Here is a 24,176-nt window from a genome sequence, read left to right as displayed (position 1 = left end):
ACTCCCAGGACAGCTGGATAGATCCTTCACCGTCCTGCTCCTATCTTTGATAGTTGGGGTTGAAGATGAACAGGAACTTCTACTCTGTCTGGGGTGGATGCTGCAATGCTTTATTCGATGCTCCAAGAATCATCGAGGACAAATTAACATTGCCACCTTTTCATTCTGGTATCTACGACATCACAGGTGGAAGTTGCCCGCAACACGATCGCCCTATGGCTTCGTGCCATCATTCTTCACAACTGCTCCACCCGCACCATTATGAAAGGCTTCTTTTGGTGCTCGGACAGAGTCTTCACCAAAATATTCCGAAAGCTGATAATTTTTAGAAATTAAGGAACTTAAGTGTTTTCTTTTCATCAGGAAACAAAATATTATGATAGAATGTGAAAAATGATAAAACAAATCAAGAAAATATCAGACTAGATGCCACTTAACGTGAGTGCCAAAAGTCCACAAAGTCTGTTTCTTGTAGTTGTCTGGTAGTTGAGAAATTTGGCCGATACTTTCTTAACTCGCAATGTTCTTTTTGAGGTAAATAAACAAATGTAAGTTGATATTTGGCAAGCTGAGCATTTATGCATATCACGCAAAACTTAAATGATATGCAAAGCCTACTCTGTAAACAGTTATTGTGAGTTTCATTTGGGGGTGTTCTCTAAACTATGCGCCTGTCGAATGGGTTCGCCTGCAGCAAAGACAGGTTAGTTGCAGAGGCAAATTAGTAGATTTATTGTAATATCTGACTAATCCAGATGTTCTTCATTCCGGATTTGACACACCATAATCTACATTAACTTCTGACACATCTCTCACACACGTCTGATGAGCTTCAATGTTGTGCTTGGAACCATTTCAATCTTCACCAGTTAACCCCTCAGTCGCAAGTGAGCTTATCATGGCTGGTTTGTCGTCTCCTGAGAAAGGTAGGGACCAATGAAGCTGAAACTGAATTCACATACTTGTTCCTACCAATGAGGTATGAATCTGCTTTTACATATGTAAAGGCCATTGAGAAAAAACTATTTATGGTTGTTACTCTGCCATTTTAGTTAAAATGTTATGAAATTTGGTGTATGTTCATTTAGTTGTGGAACTCAACACACATGTTCTGTTTCCTAATATCGACCTTACTTTGACATTTCCATGTTGATCATGCTCCTTTTGATCATCAAAATGCATTTTTGGCTCTGTAAAATCTGTAAGTTTTGTCTTTGCTTCAAATTTTGTTTAAATCATTTGAAGTTGAGCATAAGTTTTCAGTTCTTAGTATTTTTGTAGAAAATATTTAAATATCAATGATGACAGATAGTGGCTGTCTTTCGTGACATTTAAAATGTTGTCTACATATCCAGGTATATGGCAATAGTTTTTACACATATTTATGTTAATGATGTATTTAATATTCCAGAATTCAGGTGAGCTAAAAGACCTTTTGTATTTAGAAGAGGTTGTGAATGTGGACACATCTGTTTTTGTATATATAATGTCTTACCTATTGGTTGTGTTCATTTTGCAGGCATCACTAGACAGTGAACTTAACAAGAACAAAGGAAGATTAAAAGGGTTCATCTCTCTCTGTCGGGAAATTATTTCACGCTTCATTGAACAATACTTCCCAACCAAAATAGAAAATGCTGTAAGTTCAAAAGCTTCTTATGATTTATTTTTTCGTCGCTTTTTAGTGATGTAACTATGAATATCAACACTAATATCATATGCATGTACATATATGTGTACTTCTTGTGAGTTATCTACTTCTACTACATCAATGCCTAGTTCACATAAAAAAATCTTCAGACTTTCAACAGAAGTCCTCTCCACTGTCAGCTAGCTATTCTCAATTGGTTGTACAAGTATTAGTATCTTGCTTCTGTTGCCCTCTGTTGCCCTCTGTGCATGTGCAAGGCAGGAAAGCCTTTTTTTTTTCTGTGTGATATTAATAGTATCAAAAAGCTTTCTGAGTTCAATAGCACATTAGGTAGGTACATTGACTGTAGACACAGTTACATTTGACCATAGATGCAGTTGCATATCTTTCTTCAGACGTTCAGAACAATTTTTCCAATATGAAAGCAAATGACATATAAAGTTTACTAAGAAAACAACATGTGAAAATTTGGGGGTAAGACATTTAAGCATGTTGCTGATGGATTTCTTTACGCATTTGAATCAGATTTTCTGCTCAGATGTGCAAAGTCAAAACAAGGGAACCTGGCCAAGAAGTTTAACTTAAGCTTCAGGGCCGGTATTCATAAAAACTCTCAGAGTTTCTCTAAGAGTTACTCCTAACTCCAAGAGTTTCTCTAAAAGTTCTCCTAAGAGTCAACGAACTCTTAACGTATAGGAAAACTCTTAGAGCAACTCCTATCTCGTAACTAGGGAATTCCCAAGTTATTTTTAGTAACGGAAGTGTAATTTTTGTCTAAAATCCGGACGATCTGGGTAATTCCCGGTGACACTGAATTGTCAATAGTGCTTTTTGTCACAACAGTGATTTTTTCCAATGTTAAATAAATATATGTTTATTTTTATGATTCTATTTACTTGTTGTATCGGTATTTCATTAATTTTAATAAAATTTAATAAAATATTATTTGGCACTTTGCCAGAAGAAGCGTTCGTAAAATCTCACAGCAGACGAACAAAAGGGAAAATGGGCCGAAAACCGAATTGGTCAAAAGAAGAATGTCTTTTGCTAGTGCAACAAATAGAAGCCAACAAGGCTACAATTAAGGGGAAATTTGGGCCCAACCTTACTTCTGATCATAAGAAGAAATGTTGGGAGGATATAACCAACCAAATTAATAGTGCACATCCTAGCAGATCTTTGGAGAACCGAAGAACCACTGATGACATTATGAAGAAGTGGTGGCTTCTCCAGTCAAACAGTAGAGAGGAGATAGCCACCAAGAGAAAACAGCTCACTGGTACAGGTAAAAATAATTCATTTTTATAGTAAAAATGTAATTGCAATAATAAATTAATAATACAGTCAAGTCTCGTTTATCCGACTCTCGTTAATCCGACAATCGGCTTTATCCGACACAAATGATGGGAACCGATTAATCAGTGCTGTTTAGACCCGTTAATCCGACAGTTTCGCACTCCGGCTCCAAAACACACAAAATTTGCAACGATTTGCTGAAATCACTCATTAATCAGTCTCGTTAATCCGACACGGTGATCAGCGTACTCCATGGTCATCTGCCCGCGAGTACACAGCCCCGTGTTTTGATGTGAGACGAGTCGGCGAGTAGCTGCATATTTAAACGGTTGCAGAGATAAACTTTGTGTTTTGTGTTAATTTTTAGAGGTTGCATGATTAGAAAACATATTCCGCAAACAATGTAACACAACTGTTGTAGGGAATGAAATTTAAGGCAATATTTCTGTACGCAGTCATTTATTCAACAACCGCAGCTGTTAAACACATTTTTCAAACCATGTCACAATTCCGACTGACCGCAGACAGAAGGACAAATGTCACAATTTTCACATTCCTCCAAATCATCATTCAAACAGTTTGGTTGACCAATTCAACCTTGACAACATATTGTGGTTGACCGACTGTCTTGACTGTACAAACTTGACTGACAGACCGATTGTCATAATGTTCACTGGTTTACAAAGTTGACTTTGACTGAATGACTGAAACTGGTACATTGACTGGTACGTACAAGCTGTAATAAAATAAACAAAGCCTAATAAGTATAAAATTCAAACCAAATTAAATTAATCTACAAAAGAAATAATACATAAATGTGAAAATAGCATGAAAATACCATATTGTTACACCATAATACAGACAGCATTGTTTACATAGAATAGATATTATTGTGGGATTTTCCGGATTTTAAGCACTTACAACGATACAGATCTTCCGCCCATAAAATATACAAAATTTACCTTTTTACAACATGTAAACTGCAGAATAATATGTATTGGCTACAAACAAAGTATTCTCCTTTCATACTCACAACATTTTGGTGCCTCAAATCTCCACAAAAGTCAAAGTTTGTCGATAACCGCAGCTATCAACTTCCAAACAAAACGTGGTTTCCAAAATAGTGGCCAAAATCCTAAACAGCACAAACCAAAACCGAGAAATTGAAACTTGGTGAAAAGTCTGGCACAAACCCAAACCCGGTAAATTCAAACTTGGTAAAACAGTCTTGAAATACAAAAAACTGTTTCGATTCCCAACAACAACAATAGGAATATTTCCTTTTTTATTACAACATGTTTGAATCGTTATCTATCGTGTAGTTGTCCAATTTTCAATCATATGCCACCAACAATGTCGGATTAACTGGACTTGACTGTATAAGGCTACAGCAATTTAATTCCTTGGATTACAGAATCCCCTATCACTTTGGAAAAAATGTATGAATTGTTCACTAGAAGTTAAAATTTTGCTATGAATTTCTATTAAGTAAAAGATGTTGCCATAAAATGAAAAATGGATCTGAATCTATGTATTTATACTCTCCCATCAAAATCAAAATTGTTTTCTTTTTTTCTCTTACTGCTTTTAAGGTTTTGGATGAAAATAACCCATAATCCATGTACATAAATTGATGATGATGCCTAAGGAAAATTATTTACAATTTATTTTGTTATCAAAATTTCATTTATTTCATATACATAATGTGAAGAATGACATTCCTATTTGATTCCAGAATAATATAAACATGCTGCATAAATACTACATCCCAGTGGATGAAGAATAACTTTAGCATATATATCATGATATAAAATTTAAAACAGTATCAAATTTGAATAACTTGGGTATATTGATGACTATAACAACAGATATAGATTTACACACTGTACATATACAAAATCAATAGAGGAAATAGGATACAAAGTTCAATTGATGAGATATGAAAGAATGACAAAATTCATTTAATTATTTACAGGTGGTGGTCCAGCTGGACCTGAATTGTCGACAGTTGCCGAGGTTGTTCAAAACATCCTGGGACGTGATAACACTACCATAAGTGGATTGGATGGCTTTGATTCATTCCCTGAACATGCCAGTACAACAAGGTACCCTACATAAAAAACATGTACTATACTGCTATTCACAATTCACAATTAAAAATGTGTTCAATATATTTGGTCAATATAAGAACTGTCATTGAACTATCATTGTTATGACAAGCAATCTCAAATTAATGAACGTACTTAGTTAATATAAACAAAAAGTGTCAACAGTTTTACATACAAAATAATCTATTCACACAAAAGGATTCCCCACTTTAAATGATACATCAACACACACTATCATATTTGTTTCAGTGCTCCGGAGTCTGGGTCCTCATACCAGAACCCAATCAACATCACACTCTCGGCCATCACCAGTGCCAGCCACACCAGCAGCTGTGTGCTGGATGACTACATTCCTCTGGAATTTCACACACCTGTTCAGGTGCTCAGCCCTTTAGGAACTCTCTATAAGGGAAAAGAGAGAAAGATTAGAAATTGAAGTGCTTGAACTCCAGAAGGAGTATTACAGTCTCAAGATAAAGAAATTAAAAAGCAAATAACTGATATTGTATTTTACACAAGATTATAGGTCAAAGCATGGTTCTTTGATAATTGTTTATAGTTAATTTATTGATTTCTTAAGGTTGCAATATTGATATTTCATAACCCATTGAAATAAGTCACAGTTGGTACCGGATTAATATTAATGATCGATGTAACTACAATTTGGCTGAGATTGTTCTATATATCTACAAAAAGTGTATATAGTATATATATATGAATATTAGTAAAATCATGCTCCTTTTTCACTGCTTTTTGTTACTGAATTCAATTTTTTCAAAATTAATTAACTGAAATGTATTTTCTGACTGAATTATTTGTAAAAGGAACTAGAGAAAGACATTGTATATTCTATTTATTATAACCAAAAATATGTGTGATTGTAACTTAATTAAAATCTTTATCAACTTGCCTTTGTGTTGGTTCATCTTTTCCTCATCCCGTTAATGGTACAAGTAGCTCACCATATCAATGTTGTTTCCATCTGAAGTAAATCAAATGGTCTAAATATCTAAACAAGGTGTATTTACTTGAAAATAGTCTTGTCTCTGTTTTCAATAAAATTTGAAAATTTAATTTAAATCAGCAAATTTACATGTTTTCAACTTACATTTCTCTTTTCTAAATGTTGTCATGGATATTTGAAAATATTTTATTATTACATCCATAATCACATGTAATGAAAGGTTTTAATTTTTTAAAATAACTTACATTTCTGTCCCATAATCATTGTCACAATACACAAAGATAGTTATCAATGATCAGGCTTTCTGAAATTTGAAAGCAAATATAACATTATTTAAATTATCAATATTATTTGAAATGTTGATATGAATTAATTGTAAATTCATGTCTTTATATGAATATCAAGATAATATATTTTAAAACCTTCAAATCAAAATTTTATTATGATCATGGATACTTTACACTAACCTAAAAGTACTGTTGGGTGATTTGTTGGCGGTATCTAATTCCATCAGCTGCAACTGGACCTTGGTGAATATTGCCACCATTGCCACCATTGTTATTAGCTCCTCCATCACCAGCATTCATTGGGACATTCAAATTCTTGCAAATATTGTGCAAGATAGCACAAGCCTGTATAAAAAAGACACGTAAGAAAATGTTACATTGAATAACATTTCATATACCAATGTCAAAATCATGAACAAACAATGAATGACCTTAAAGTTTTATCTATCAGAACAAGTACATGACTACTTAAATAATTAAAAGAACAGAAAATGAAAAATGATATTGAAATGGGGAAATAATAATTTCTCACCACAATAACTTTGCAGACTTTTATCGGTTCCAAGCGGACCTCACTGTGCAGTACATGAAACCGTCTCTTCATTTGTCCTATTCCACGCTCCACTAAACTTCTTGTGATCTTGTGTGATCTTGAACATGATGTAAATGGTAGGAATTCTTATGAAGTAACTGCTTTAAAACAATTAATTAATTCATAGGCATAATAGCATATTTAGAAAATAATTGGATGTAAAGAAACCCTCAATATGCCTATTAATTACTGAATATGTTCTGTGTATTAGTAACCTAGTGATAAACAGCACAAGTTGTTGCTGTTCACTTCTTCATGCTCAAATTAATGACAGGTGCATTAACTCCCTTGGTTAAATACATATTTATATATAAATTAGATGTTGCAATTAGAAAAGATGGAATATTGATAATGACTCCAATCTCCTTATGTAATATTTAAATGTTAAGCACATACTTTCCGTATCATTAGTCAGCTTAATTAATTCCAAAATAATTTGAAAACTAGGGCCTAGATACTTTATTACATTACTATCAAGTCCACCAAAGATGTGAAGCTTCTGTAAAATATTTAAAGTGATAAGGGGACACTACTCTCATTTGTGTTCCCGGCATTCCTTCGGTGACCATATCCTTTTGTTTTGATTTTTTTTACCTGTTGTAATTTGTTTGTTGTCCGGGTTGAGGCCGCAGGTAGGGCGTTAATAGATGTGGCCGGCAGGGATAACCGCTGTCCCCGAGCAGGTGACAACCGTGCGGAAACTGATTATTCAGAAAAGCATGTCTCAAATTGGAATTATTCCAAATCCTGGAATCATGTACTGACCCGGGCCACCTTGCCACGATGTTTAGTATTTTGTAATTCGCGTCCATTACGACTTGAACGTTAATGCTATGAAATCCCTTGCGACAAACAAATTCTGGCTCATTTACATGTGGAGCTATAATCCTAACGTGTGTCCCATCAATTACTCCGATCACACCCGGAAATCCACCAATTGCTTGAAATTGCACCTGTGTTCGATTGAGGTCGGCCGCATTGGAGGGCATAGAAATGAAGCGATGTAAGATGGCCGGAATCATGAGTGCATTTAAGGTCTGATTTATGACACGACTGACAGTTGGTTGACTTATCCCCAGATCGTCGCCATTGCAAAGCTGCATCTTACCTGTCGCCAAGTATCGCAAAGTAATGATTACTTCCAGTTCAGCGTCTAGCGACATATTTCGTTTCGTAGGGCTTTGCAACTGATTCCTTACAAGATTTGTCACAAAATGTATGCCGGCACGATTGAGTCTGTATCTTTCAATAAGTTCATAATCAGTAAGGTCATTTAACACATCTTTTCGAGCTCGAAATATAAGGTTTCTACGATGTCGCAGCTGCACGGCGGTGGCCATATTGGAACTCTAAGAGTTTACCTGAGTAGATAAGAGTGCCAATGACCACTCCTAAAGATAGGAGTAACTTTTAGGAGTTAGGAGTAACTTTTAGGAGTTAGGAGTGAACTCTTAGGAGTTTTGGCAGTTAGGAGTAAATTTCCAACTCTAAGAGTTTTTATAAATACGGGCCCAGGTATATATCGATGATCAGGTATCGTTCATTAACCATCAGGGGACAGTCCAGTCGTCTAAGGCGCTGTGATTAACCGCCGCAGATTTGCATCCCTTGGGCACGCCAGAAACCTGGTTGTGAGTTCGAATCCCGGTTCGCCATGATTATGTTTCTAGGTTTGTCAGCACCATACCAGCTCGTGGGTTTCACTGAAGTTGTAAACGTCTGAGACCTGCATCACTTGGGCTTTCCTGAATACTGTTAAAAACGGCGTTAAACCAAACTCACTCACTCACTCACTCACTCACTCACTCACTCACTCAAATAGTCAACTCCCTTCCACTGATTTACCAACCTGATCTAGAATTAAATGAAAACAGTGAGACCGCCTTGCTTGTGTAGCCGGGTGGTAGTGCTAACTCTGAATGTGTTAGCCACATAAGTACCACCCTCTCTTAAACCATCATCCATTATCACCCTCACTTCATTCTGTGTTCATTATATGTTGTCCTTGTCTGCAGTTGAATGTCAGCCAACTAACATCAACCTTGATACCCTTTTGCAGCCTCTGTGATTTCTCCAGTTTCACCTGGATTTCCACCTATGTATTTTTAGATATGTCCACCACTTCATGTGACTGTGAAGCATCTTGACTTCCTTTAATACCTGTCAGATGCTACCTTTCTTCTGATTGGCCCTTTGGTCCACTTCTTTAAACTTCCTTTCTCACCTGCCATCCTCATGCACTCTGCATGAACTCTTTATGGAGGGAGGACTCTTCTTAACAGGTGAGAAACATTTCAATATTCTTATCTCTTTCCATCCTGCTTTGGAAACAAATATATTCATAGAAAGGGTATCACAGCTTTTCATTAAAGTAAAATATATTTAATTGCCTTATTATTTAATTTGTTATATATGTCAAATTTATTATTTTAGTTTGTGCACAAACAACTAGTACCTTAGCCACAGCTTCCTGCGCTTTATGTATCCTACAACGTCGTATATTTTATTATGAACTGTCATCACTTGTACATCGTACTCCATTTTTCTGCTATGGATCAGGTTACACTTTACCTATCCCACAATTCAATTCTTTGTCGGCAACGCATGCGCAAACCCATGCTTCTGACGTCACTCACCAAAGTCTATTTAACCCTTCACCTACCATCCGCTCATTCTCGTTTCTATCAAAGCCATCTCGTTTATGCTTCTCGTCATCGGCCTTAATCTCGCTGTCATTTTGACATCCATTACCGTATCGTGTTGCCTATTGTCCTACTCTGGGCCAACATGTCTGCAAGGAGAGGGAAACAACCCCTTTCGTCTAGACAACCTCGTAAAGGCAAAAGTGTCAGCGGCTCAACTTTGACCCCAGATCACAACAAACAAGATGGCGACCTCACACCTCGCTCCAGTCGACCTAGCCGGGCAACCCCCTGTATTTGACTGCGGCCGACCTGAGAAACCGACTATCACAGCTGGGAATGAAAGTGCCTACCTCGTGGACTCGAAAATTCCTCCTCCAGCTTTACAACGAGAACGTGTCAAGTGGCAGATTAGTCGAAGTGATCAGCGACACCCATGATACGACACACGAGGCTCAACACGACAACCTTCATCACCAGCCATCAACAAGTGCTGCTAGCAGCTTACAACCTTCTGTCAACGAATTAGCCCAAGCAGCTAGAACACACATTCCGGTCGACACGGGTTCAATCTACGACAGTAACGACATCTCCCCCATGCTTTCCGACATGCCTGCCAGATGCCCGGATGTAAACAACATGGCGAATGACAAGTCTCTCCGCAATGAAGTGTGTGAACTGAAAGCACTTATCTACTCGTTAAAAGGGGATTCTACAACAACACATCAGCCAACAACCCTCCAGATGCCACAGGCCGTCCCTTCTGACTCCCTGCCACCGATCAACACCATTCCAGCCCACCTCAAGACAAAAATCAAACAAGGTAAATACGTCAACTTGGCATTATTACTACAGCAAGATCTCGACATCAGCGAACGTGAAACAGAGAGACGTGAAGATACCAAGTCAGGAAGGTCTCTGTCACTACCTGACTTCATCATCGCATTCACTGCTTACAAGAACGTGTACTGTGAAAACAACAACGAACTACGTGCACAGTTGGACGACCACGAACAGACCGTAGTAGGACTGGCTAAACTCTTTCCCGGCAAGACAAATCATTATGACTACCATAAACTGTTCGCCGCACGTGTAGCAGCCTATGCAGAAAAAGGTACGCCTATTAGGTGGGACATGGTGGACAAACGAATATATACTATGTGTTCCACAGGACAGAGGGCCAGGTCCTGTCAATCATGCCAGAGCATAACCCACACTTCGGAGGGATGCCCCAATCTCATGGACCCAAGGATCAGACGTCCAAGTGGGCAGTTTGACAGGGCCTCAACAAGCTACCGCCAAGGCAAAGTTGACGCCAGAGGTCGACCCAAAGTACGCATCAATGGCAGGGAAGTGTGCAACAATTTCAATGACCAGGGCTGCCAGCGACAAACCTGCTATTTCGAACATTGTGTGTTCTGTGTAAGGACTCAAGCCACGGAAAACAGAATTGCAGGGAGAGGAAGCATAAGACATGACCGACTCCAGACGGGCTGGCTCCCCTACTATCACGTGGACCCGGTAACCTAACACCAATCAATGTGACCCATCTAAAATATGAACTTTCATCTCATCCAAACCAGATTTCCTCTAAAACTAATCAATGGACTTACACTGGGCTTCGAACCTCTAATCGCTCTTCTGCCTACTACAACTGTCGAGTGTCCCAACAACCTGAGTGCCCGACGAGAGCCTTCTACCATCACAAAACTGGTCCAGTCAGAAGTGGCAAGGGGATACGTGATCGGACCTTTCACCAAGTCACCTTACCCCATCTATAGAGTCAGTCCCCTAGGTTTAGCCGAAGGCAAGTACAGCCGCAAGAAAAGACTAATTTTGGACCTATCAGCCCCACACGACAAGCCAGACATCCCAAGTGTAAATGAACTAATTGACAAAGACTTATGTTCCCTGTCCTATGTGACCATTGACAACGCCATATCGCTTATTCTGGAAGAAGGACCGGGGTCCTTGATGTGCAAGGTTGACATTTCCGACGCCTTTAAACAGGTACCCATTGCACCCAAGTTCTGGCCGTTCTTTGGATTCAAGTGGGAAGAAGAGTTCTATTTTTATACACGTTTGGCATTCGGATGCAGATCAAGCCCAAAACTTTTCGACTCCCTCTCAGAAGCAGTATGCTGGATTCTGCATAACAATTATGACGTCAAACATATTCTCCACCTCCTTGACGACTTCCTCACCATCGATGCACCAACTGCCGATGCCCCAAAAACCATGAACACTTTATGCGAACTCTTTAGGCTACTCCAAATACCATTAGCTGAACATAAGTCAGCAGGTCCCGTTCCAGTCATCGAATATCTGGGAATTGTCCTCGACTCGCTTTCAATGACTGCTAAGCTACCACGAGACAAGCTGTCCAGAATTTCAGCACTGGTCGACGAGTTTTCTCGACGGAAAAAGTGTACCAAACGGGAACTGTTGTCACTAGTGGGGCATCTAAATTATGCATGCAGAGTCATTATCCCTGGCCGTTCCTTCTTATCCTACCTGATCGACCTTTCTAAGACAGTGAGAAAACTCCACCATCATGTGTACTTATCCCATGCCTGCCGCCAAGACCTACACATGTGGGCCACTTTCTTGAAAGAATGGAATGGAGTGTCATTCTTCCATGACTGTACTGCCACCTCTAACTGTGACATGGAACTATACACGTATGCGGCCGCTACTGTAGGCTTTGGTGGTTATTTCCAAGGATCCTGGTTCGCCGACAAATGGCCTCCGAAACTGTTAAGTGGATTGAGCGTAGAACACAGCCTCGCCTTCCTGGAATTATACCCCATTGTCGTGGCAGCCATCTTGTGGGGACATAGATGGTCACAAAAACGTGTGCTCTTCCGCTGTGACAATATATCAACAGTTCATATCATTAGGAAAGGCAGATCCAAATGTATTAAGATTATGTCTTTAATGAGAACACTAACCTGGACTGCTGCTAAGGGTAACTTTGTCGTCATTGCACAACATATCCCTGGCATTCATAACAACATTGCTGATGCGCTCTCTCGTTTGCAGCTCAAGACATTCCGAAGTCTAGCGCCATCAGCAGAGAAGGATGCCACACCATGCCCTCCCAGTTCACAAGTCATCTGGATTTGAATACCCATCTGAATACCCTGTGGTCCGCCGCCATTACCCCTCGCACCAGACACACTTACGCCACAGGGGTGCAGTGCTACATCAAGTTCATGATCCGCGTGTACCTGTTTCCAATGGAAGCCGACACTCTGCCCCCAGTGCAAGAGACGTACCTCCAGTACTTTCTGGCCCACTGTTTTGGGGTCCTTAAGCTTGCCTATACAACAGTGAAAACATACCTGGCGGGTATTCGGTATACTTACTTGCAAGCCGGATTACATACCGTGTTTGATTCCCCAGCCTCTGGTGCCTTCGCCCGTATCCAGACTTTGATGAGAGGATACAAGAAGTTACAATCTCCCGTCAAGAGTAAGAGGCTTCCCATTACGTATGACATTCTCTGTCGGATCGTCACTCTCCTAAGACAGGGCGTGCTAGGACCTTACGATGACTTGAATATGGAGACAATGTGCACCATTGCTTTCTTTGGATTTTTACGTTGTGGCGAGTTTACCTGCTCATCCAGTTTCGACGTCGATGCCAACATCTGCGTAGAAGACATCACATTCGACTCAAATCGTGCCAGGTGCATCTTACGACTCAAAGTGTCCAAGACCGACCCCTTTCGTCAAGGCGTACATATTTCATTGTTCGCTATGAAAAACCTGGTGTGCCCCTTTCGCAGCCTGACACAACTCGTATGGATCAGACGACAGAGTGGGGCACGTAACACCGACCCCCTCTTTGTGGACAGCTCCTTTACAGCCATTACCAGGAATACCTTTCTGAGATGGCTTAGCATTATTTTGTGTCGCGCCGGTTTTAGTTCCAGTGGGTATTCAGGACACTCTTTCAGGATTGGCGTGGCCACAACGGCAGCTCAAGCTCGTCTAGAGGACCACCTCATCAAGACTCTAGATGGTTGTGAAGCATAGTTCTCAACCCATGTTTATTCATGACTGTTAGTGCCATCGTTCTTTGTGCCAAATCATCTCAGGATTCTTCTGTAGTGTCTGTAGTACCCAACCGTGTAGAGCACAGTATAGGGAATCCACTATGTGCTAAGTGAGGATATACAGACAGTGTACCATAAATTCCATACCCTTGCTACTGCCCCCAGTGCTCGCTGTGATACAGACTATACGGCACGTGTACAAGGACTGATGTTATTAAACTTTGTTATAAGTCATTACATATTATATGCTGTAAGTCATTACATATTATTCCTTGGGGGCACTCGGTTCCTGGTTCGCCGACAAATGGCCTCCGAAACTGTTAAGTGGATTGAGCGTAGAACACAGCCTCGCCTTCCTGGAATTATACCCCATTGTCGTGGCAGCCATCTTGTGGGGACATAGATGGTCACAAAAACGTGTGCTCTTCCGCTGTGACAATATATCAACAGTTCATATCATTAGGAAAGGCAGATTCAAATGTATTAAGATTATGTCTTTAATGAGAACACTAACCTGGACTGCTGCTAAGGGTAACTTTGTCGTCATTGCACAACATATCCCTGGCATTCATAACAACATTGCTGATGAGCTCTCTCGTTTGCAGCTCAAGACATTCCGAAGTCTAGCGCCATCAGCAGAGAAGGATGCCACACCATGCCCTCCCAGTTCACAAGTCATCTGGATTTGAATACCCATCTGAATACCCTGTGGTCCGCCGCCATTACCCCTCGCACCAGACACACTTACGCCACAGGGGTGCAGTGCTACATCAAGTTCATGATCCGCGTGTACCTGTTTCCAATGGAAGCCGACACTCTGCCCCCAGTGCAAGAGACGTACCTCCAGTACTTTCTGGCCCACTGTTTTGGGGTCCTTAAGCTTGCCTATACAACAGTGAAAACATACCTGGCGGGTATTAGGTATACTTACTTGCAAGCCGGATTACATACTGTGTTTGATTCCCCAGCCTCTGGTGCCTTCGCCCGTATCCAGACTTTGATGAGAGGATACAAGGAGTTACAATCTCCTGTCAAGAGTAAGAGGCTTCCCATTACGTATGACATTCTCTGTCGGATCGTCACTCTCCTAAGACAGGGCGTGCTAGGACCTTACGATGACTTGAATATGGAGACAATGTGCACCATTGCTTTCTTTGGATTTTTACGTTGTGGCGAGTTTACCTGCTCATCCAGTTTCGACGTCGATGCCAACATCTGCGTAGAAGACATCACATTCGACTCAAATCATGCCAGGTGCATCTTACGACTCAAAGTGTCCAAGACCGACCCCTTTCGTCAAGGCGTACATATTTCATTGTTCGCTATGAAAAACCTGGTGTGCCCCTTTCGCAGCCTGACACAACTCGTATGGATCAGACGACAGAGTGGGGCATGTAACACCGACCCCCTCTTTGTGGACAGCTCCTTTACAGCCATTACCAGGAATACCTTTCTGAGATGGCTTAGCATTATTTTGTGTCGCGCCGGTTTTAGTTCCAGTGGGTATTCAGGACACTCTTTCAGGATCGGCGCGGCCACAACGGCAGCTCAAGCTCGTCTAGAGGACCACCTCATCAAGACTCTAGATGGTTGTGAAGCATAGTTCTCAACCCATGTTTATTCATGACTGTTAGTGCCATCGTTCTTTGTGCCAAATCATCTCAGGATTCTTCTGTAGTGTCTGTAGTACCCAACCGTGTAGAGCACAGTATAGGGAATCCACTATGTGCTAAGTGAGGATATACAGACAGTGTACCATAAATTCCATACCCTTGCTACTGCCCCCAGTGCTCGCTGTGATACAGACTATACGGCACGTGTACAAGGACTGATGTTATAAGTCATTACATATTATATGCTGTAAGTCATTACATATTATTCCTTGGGGGCACTCGGTTGCTACACAACCTCTCTTTACAACAACTCATACCATATACCTCTCCCTAACTTAACACCCGGGGCTTCACGACCTCCAAGGGTACATCTCCACTAATACTGGGATCCTAGATCCCAGATTAATCCACAACAATACTCGGGTTGACGACCCACTAACAAGCTATCAACCCAGGATCCACGGTCCTCGGGGTACTCTTTCTCTATTCCTATCACTCGGGTTTACGACCCACTAGCACCAGCAACCGAGGTAGCCCCCCTTTGTCGCCAATGTAAATAAATTATGATATTATATTACATTGTTTGTTGTTGTTTGCTGCACAAAATGTCAAATTTATTATTTTAGTTTGTGCACAAACAACAAGTACCTTAGCCACAGCTTCCTGCGCTTTATGTATCCTACAACGTCGTATATTTTATTATGAACTGTCATCACTTGTACATCGTACTCCATTTTTCTGCTATGGATCAGGTTACACTTTACCTATCCCACAATTCAATTCTTTGTCGGCAACGCATGCGCAAACCCATGCTTCTGACGTCACTCACCAAAGTCTATTTAACCCTTCACCTACCATCCGCTCATTCTCGTTTCTATCAAAGCCATCTCGTTTATGCTTCTCGTCATCGGCCTTAATCTCGCTGTCATTTTGACATCCATTACCGTATCGTGTTGCCTATTGTCCTACTCTGGGCCAACATGTCTGCAAGGAGAGGGAAACAACCCCTTTCGTCTAGACAACCTCGTAAAGGCAAAAGTGTCAGCGGCTCAACTTTGACCCCAGATCACAACAAACAAGATGGCGACCTCACACCTCGCTCCAGTCGACCTAGCCGGGCAACCCCCTGTATTTGACTGCGGCCGACCTGAGAAACCGACTATCACAGCTGGGAATGAAAGTGCCTACCTCGTGGACTCGAAAATTCCTCCTCCAGCTTTACAACGAGAACGTGTCAAGTGGCAGATTAGTCGAAGTGATCAGCGACACCCATGATACGACACACGAGGCTCAACACGACAACCTTCATCACCAGCCATCAACAAGTGCTGCTAGCAGCTTACAACCTTCTGTCAACGAATTAGCCCAAGCAGCTAGAACACACATTCCGGTCGACACGGGTTCAATCTACGACAGTAACGACATCTCCCCCATGCTTTCCGACATGCCTGCCAGATGCCCGGATGTAAACAACATGGCGAATGACAAGTCTCTCCGCAATGAAGTGTGTGAACTGAAAGCACTTATCTACTCGTTAAAAGGGGATTCTACAACAACACATCAGCCAACAACCCTCCAGATGCCACAGGCCGTCCCTTCTGACTCCCTGCCACCGATCAACACCATTCCAGCCCACCTCAAGACAAAAATCAAACAAGGTAAATACGTCAACTTGGCATTATTACTACAGCAAGATCTCGACATCAGCGAACGTGAAACAGAGAGACGTGAAGATACCAAGTCAGGAAGGTCTCTGTCACTACCTGACTTCATCATCGCATTCACTGCTTACAAGAACGTGTACTGTGAAAACAACAACGAACTACGTGCACAGTTGGACGACCACGAACAGACCGTAGTAGGACTGGCTAAACTCTTTCCCGGCAAGACAAATCATTATGACTACCATAAACTGTTCGCCGCACGTGTAGCAGCCTATGCAGAAAAAGGTACGCCTATTAGGTGGGACATGGTGGACAAACGAATATATACTATGTGTTCCACAGGACAGAGGGCCAGGTCCTGTCAATCATGCCAGAGCATAACCCACACTTCGGAGGGATGCCCCAATCTCATGGACCCAAGGATCAGACGTCCAAGTGGGCAGTTTGACAGGGCCTCAACAAGCTACCGCCAACATACAACATACCACGCCCGGCTACACTTGTTTCATATTTAGATCTCTGTGCATAAAGGTTGAGAGTGACAAAAAACTCTCAACATGACTGTGTGACAAGGGATGACTTAAACTTTTATAAATAGTCAACTTACCCGTTATGTATGACACTTGCTAAAAGGTTGTTTGATCAAGGTTACAACATTCAAGGCCTCAGTAAAGCTTTCATAAAGTTTTATGGTTGACATGTGGAGGACATTTCCAAATTTGACAAAAAGTGTGTCAGATGCAATTCCCCATTTTGACTTTTACCATATGTTCCCGTATTTTTTCAGGTTAACAATTGACTTGGATTTGCATTGTTTTTGCTGGGTGCTACCAGTTGGACTGGATATGCTATCCTTTACTATTTGATAGTGATTTATATACACATGCTCACCTCTCTCCCTGGAAGTGTTTTTGCAGCCTCTCTGCAGTTTTGGTAGAGATCTGTACCCAGATGTTCCCAAGCCAAGAGGCCATGAAGGGGACAGGAAGATCTCCAGACGTACATCCCACACTATTTTCTGGAGACACACCCATGCTCTTCTTGAAGTTAGACCCGATGAGGCCGTGTTTGACATTAAGGCAGAGATGGCTGACATGAACAGGGAACAAAGGTTGATTTGGGATCAAGTGTCACGGTCCACAGTCAAAAGTTTTCATCTCCTGGAGCTGAAGATGGGACCCGCACGGTGGTCGCGGTAGATTTTTGTCCGTGGGTCAAGAAGATATTATCCAAGCCAACTGAATTACATCACTGAATACCAGTCTGGACTGATGTTGTTTTTGTCTCAAGGGGATGAAGGTTATATGGTTGCTAGGTCTTTATCAGCAGGACGGGTGCCGCATGGTGGTCACTATAGAGACTCCCAGACAGTGCTACTGTCACAGATGGACTAATGTCAACAATCCATCAGTTTGGGTCTTCAGGCAAACAAATAGGCCGTATTTGGACTGAACGATAACAGGCAAGGAATCGTGTCCACCAAACTGCACATGCCTTACATGCTGCCTGTCTCACAGAACAGTTGCCGTATCAGGACAGAGCAGAGACTTATCAAGATTTGGTAAGGCCTGTGTGAAGGCACACAGCACTCCTATGATTCTGCTATATGTTAGACCCCTCAACCGTACAGGCCGAAAATATACAGGAGAAATGTCAGGTCACAAATGTTTATTAGCAGTCGACATACAGACAAGAGTGTATGATAATACACAATAGTTATAAAAGTACATAAACTTTACCATAGATGCGCAACGGATAACATCTGACAATCTCAATACTGCTCATAGTGTACAGTACTATGCATAATTGCAACAGCTATAGCTAACATGGACCTTTTTGTTTACATTTGAACAGTAAAATGATGAAATGAACAAAGTGTTTGTTATTAATAAACAGATTAATTCATGAACACTTAATAACTGTACGTTACCTATTTGCAAACATCCATTTAACCTGAAGGTTATTACCAACATCAATGTTTCACTTAATGCATTTACATTTGGAAAATATCTTTTGACATAATAAAATCATCATAAAGAATATATATATATTCACTGATAACAATTAATGTCTAAATATATATATTTATTGTTGCCAAATACTATAACAGATTATTAAAATAAAAAGGAAAATGATATTGCTGTTCTATAATTTTCAGTAATTTACTTTGTACAAACATTTTCAAAAGTCATTTTAAACTTCCAAAAACCAATTCAAAATAGTAAAATAAAAACTTAAAAATGTTGAGGTTCGAACATGGTTTTGAACTCACTTCACAGCATTAGAAATGCTAAAACTACTGCCAAGATGAGTTACGTCCCTTTGCCACAGCCACATGGTGCCACGAAAATAGGTGACATCGATAATTTTAACAATGTTGGAAAGGTCTACGAAATTAAAAAAACATATCCTATCAATATATAAGTATAACACTAAGGAAATCCATATATTTGGCTTTTTTGACAAAACGAGAGCATGGAAAGTTCCTGAATGCGGGTGTTTCAACTCGGCATTCCTGAATAATTGATCCTAACACAAAAACTACAAATATGCCTATTAAGTCATTATGCTACATAAACTATACATTATTTTAAGCAAAACAATACATGTTGGCCTTATTTGGAGCACCTTTAGAATACAGTACCACAACTTCTGGTGAGGACAGTCTCTGCCGTAGGTCACGTCTCAAAGACAAGCAACCAGTTTTTGTGAGAATCTGTCGGACGCGAACTCGCGACCTTCAGATTGTTAACCGACTAAGCTACGTCCACACTGTGAAACAAAGTGCAAATTTACCTAGTCATGCCTACGACGTTACGGAACTGAACGAAAAGGGTCGAATAGGTGACGGACCCTTACGAAGGTTACGGGTAGGCATGGTGTCTTGTGACATTAGTCTATCGACACTTACGAATGACCCCGATGCCATTTGGCACACTTGTCCCATTCCGTAATCTACAAGATACCGAGTGGCGAGGAATGATCCAATATGGCGCGAACTGAAAAAGGCTCCAGGCGTCTGACGTCGAACTCGCGAGTACGCATGAATGACGTGTTATTTAATAATTCGTCGGGTGGATTTTTGACAGAAAAGTGTGGTAGGGAACACTGTAAGGATGATGTGGATAATAGTAAGGAAGGCATTTGCATGGCTAGTGACGACACAACGGTGAGTTCGCTTTTGAATCAGTACTGAAAAAGTGTAGCCGGTGAAAGTGGCTTGTGTGAATGTTCCAGGACAGTTTCCAGTAGCCAAAGTATTCGACACAAAACCATTTCATTCTTTTTACTCGATGTTTTTGTGTGAAGAATATTAGGAGCCTCTATAAAATCTATAATAGAAACTAAACGGGTAGATTTACCGAACCCTAATGATCGTGAAGGGATGATTGATCCAAGGGCTATTGACAGAATTCGGATAATCTAATTGCCACTAAACGGGTACCTAACCCTAATGATCGAAAAGGGGTGATTGATCGTAAAGGGGATCCAAGGGCTAAGGATAGAGTTCGGGGTAACCTACCCTAACACTAGCGATATTTGGATGTGTTCAGCGCCAATATATTATCCCTAATAAACTACATTCTTGTGTACAATAATGAAAATTAATGCACCGAAAAAATAATATATGTATATTAGTTCCCATTTATAACCCTTTTGGCCCCTTGAATACGAGATAAAACGAAATAAAAAATATATAAAAAATAAAAGTGCTTTCGTAAACAAGCGCTTGCTATAAAATGCGCCGCCGCAGGCAATATTCAGTAAACAAATATTCAAAACTCTCCACAGCGCTTGGCGTATTCAATGACATTTCGAGTAGAGATGATAGATCACTGGGAGGAGCTTATGCATACTCGATGACCCCTGACGTCACAGGGCATTGTTTCGCCGGTGTGACTGGCAACAAAATACTACAAATTACGTCATCGGGTATTGTCACGTGTTTGAAAAGTTTGTGGTACTGTATTCTAAAGGTAGGCCCCTTATTTCAACCATAATATTGTTTATGTTGGTGCATGTGGAATTCCCTTATACAATCTATATATAGCACGGGAATTACCTTCCTGTGACGTAATGCGTTGTAACCGGATGTAGCATGGTTCTGAATACATAAGTCAAATGAAGACTTTGTTTTGATTTCTATTAATCAATCAAGCTTATATAAAGTATCTTGACGCTGATTGATCAAGTGAAACATGGTGTCAGAAGTGGCTGATTCCGTTGATGAACTTTAAAAGCACGGTAAACGCCTGACATTGCAGATATTTAGAACTTTCAAACTCTTATCAAGCGTTCGTTGTTGAGAACATTTTGATTCCACAATGGCGTCGTATCACATTCCTGCACCGCAAGAAATGAAACTTACGGGTGATATTTCCACTAACTGGAAGAATTTTAAAGCAGAATGGGACTTCTACGTTACTGCTACTGAATTAAATGATAAAAACAAAGAAATTCAGGCTGCTGCGTTGTGTAGAGTTATGGGGATAGAAACAGTCAAAGTTTTGAACAGTTTAGGCGTTACTAACGAAGAAAAGAAAGATCCTGCTCGGATTTTGACTAAACTAAATGGACATTTTCTGCCACAAAAAAACATTTATTGTTTGAACGTGTGAAATTTGGACATGCAGATCAGACTAGCAAAGAAAGTGTAGATCAATTTGTTTTCAGATTGTGTCAGTTAGCAGAGACATGTGAATTTGATGCATTAGAATCTGGATTGATCAGAGATAGACTAGTGATAGGTACTACAGATGAACACACACACTTTTAAAAGAAAGACCAGTTCCGAATCTAGAAAGATGTATTGAATTGAGAGCTGCAGAACTTTCACAAGCACACAAAGAAGAAATTAAGTCAGAAATAAAGCAAGAAATAAAGCAAGAAACAGTACATGCACATCAGAAAGTAAAAGAGAAGAACACATGACAAACAAAAGACTAAATTAAAGACTCAACAAAAGACAGTGAAAATAACACAAGTAACACAAGAAGTAACCATGGTAACAGACAACATGTATCATGCAAATACTGTGGTAACAGACACGCTTTCAACAGAAATGTATGCCCTGCATATGGTGAGAAGTGTTCAGTGTGGCAAGTTTAATCATCTCTCCAAGATGTGTTACATGAAAAGAAATAGAACTGTTCATCAAGCAGATTACACGGATCAGAGTGAAGGGGAAGATGAGTCTGATGAAGATGAATCTGTGTTTGCAGTGCATAGAGTAGGTTCCACAAGCAAGAAAAACCGCAAATCACAATTTATGATACAGATGAAGTACTCTACTACCCATTCACATACCTTCAAGACAACAGACCTTGACACAGGTGCGAGTTGCAGTGCTATGTCGTATGCAGATTTGATTGACATTCTACATACAGATCATGTCGACCTTGACCCACATGGAGGCAAGATGAAGTTTTATGATGGAAGAGTTATCACTCCTCTAGGCTCCTACACGCTTGATGTAGAATAAGATTCACCTTTGATATCATCGAAACTGCTCCATGGCCGATCATCGATGGGAATACATGTGTAAACATGGACTGGATTAAGATAGTGAACCAGGTGAACTCAGAGGAAGATATACCTCCTTTAGAGACTTTAATCAAAGAATACAGTGATGTATTCAAAGGCCTAGGATGCCTCCCAGGCAAGTACCATATTGAAATTGATGAAAGTGTTCAGCCTGTCAAACATGCGCCACGTTGAGTGCCTGTTCCTCTTCGAGACAAGCTCAAGGAGAAGATTGACGATATGGAGCGAAATGGAATAATCGCCAAAGTTACTTCTCACACAGACTGGATAAACAGTCTAGTTGCAGTTCAAAAGCCACACAAGCACAGAGTGTGTATTGATCCAAAGGACTTAAACCGAGCTATAAAACGGCCCAAGTATCAAATGCCTGTGATAGATGAGATTTTGCCTAAGCTCTCAAAGACAAAAGTATTCACAGTGAGGATGCTAAGGATGGGTTCTTTCAAGTCAAGCTAGACGAACCTAGTTCCCATTTGACTACTTTCTGGACTCCGTTTGGAAGATATCACTATCTCAGGATGCCACAAGGGATAAGCAGTGCTCCTGAGGAATATCAACGAAGACAAACAGAGGCGTTGTCGGGATTGAATGGTGTCGACGTAATCCATGACGATGTCTTGTGTTATGGTTCCGGTGACAATCTTGAAGAAGCCCAGAAGGATCACAGCAGAAATCTCCTCAATCTATTCAAGCGAGCCAGACAAGTCACCCTCAAGTTCAATCGTAAGAAGTTTCGACCATGTCTGAGTACAGTACCATATAATGGACAACTTCTCACAAGCAAAGGTCTACAACCTTATCCATCAAAAGTTGCAGCAATAGTCGATCTACCTCGTCAGAATGATAAGAAAGCAGTTCAACGATTGCTTGGATGCATCAACTACTTGTCAAAGTTCATGCCTAGACTCTCGGATGTGTGTGAACCACTCAGACGAGTGACCGAGAAGTCATGTGAATTCATGTGGGAGAGTCAACAAAAGAAGCTTTCTCCACAATCAAGTCTCTCATAAGTACAGCTCCAGTGCTCAAGTATTATGATGTGAATGATGAAGTAACCATTTAGTGTGATGCATCTGAATCAGGTTTGGGTGCTTCTTTGCTCCAGCAAGGTCAGCCAGTTGCTTTTGCCTCTAAAGTTCTTTCACAGACAGAACGTTGCTCCGCACAAATCGAGAAGGAATGTCTCGCGATTGTGTTTGCCTGTGTAAGATTCAACCAGTACATTCAAGGCAAGGATGTCATTAACGTTCTATCGGATCACAAACCCCTAGTTCCGATCTTTCTCAAGCTGCTTCACAAAGCTCTGAAGAGACTCCAGAGGATGCTCTTACGCTTACAGAAGTATAACCTCTCGGTAAGCTGTCTACAAGGCTCAAAGATGTACATCGCCGATATGCTAAGTCGTGCCTATATCAAAACTAAGTCGAAGGAAAATCTTGATAATGCAGAGTATCAAATATTTCAGATCACTCAAGAGAAAGAGTTGTTCAACAAGATCGCTCAAATCAATCAAGTAGACTACATGAGACTTTCAAGCAGCACACATGCTCAAATTCAAGTTGCAACAGGTAGAGATCCAGCTCTACAGACCCTCATGACAACAGTGATGGCCTGACACAAGGGAAGAAGTGCCAATAGGGATACGCGAGTATTGGGCGTATCGTGACGAACTGACAGTCCAAGATGGTGTCCTCTACAAGGGCATGAATGTCATCGTACCAGTGACAATGCGACGACAGATGATCGCAAGAGCGC

The 24,176-nt window shown here is 40.7% G+C and overlaps 1 protein-coding gene and 1 long non-coding RNA gene across 3 annotated transcripts in view; both read left to right on the top strand.

Moving 5' to 3' along the window:
* LOC124123232 (protein FORGETTER 1-like) overlaps positions 1-24,176 on the top strand; it is a 490,282-nt gene that overhangs the window by 243,316 nt on the left and 222,790 nt on the right. For both annotated transcript variants that reach the window (XM_048391344.1, XM_048391343.1), the window contains one exon: positions 1,520-1,639. In XM_048391344.1, the coding sequence (XP_048247301.1) occupies positions 1,520-1,639 (120 nt within the window). The remainder of the gene's footprint in view (positions 1-1,519; positions 1,640-24,176) is intronic.
* Positions 4,165-5,798, top strand: LOC124151306. Its single transcript, XR_007219702.1, has 2 exons — positions 4,165-5,052; positions 5,305-5,798. It is a non-coding gene; the product is annotated as an uncharacterized LOC124151306 (long non-coding RNA).

This window comes from Haliotis rufescens, unplaced genomic scaffold (genome assembly GCF_023055435.1).
Source record: "Haliotis rufescens isolate VD_foot unplaced genomic scaffold, xgHalRufe1.0.p SCAF_9, whole genome shotgun sequence".
NCBI classification, from domain to species: Eukaryota; Metazoa; Mollusca; class Gastropoda; order Lepetellida; family Haliotidae; genus Haliotis; species Haliotis rufescens.
Note: the sequence above shows the minus strand (reverse complement) of the source record. Positions and strands in the feature narration are given on the sequence as shown.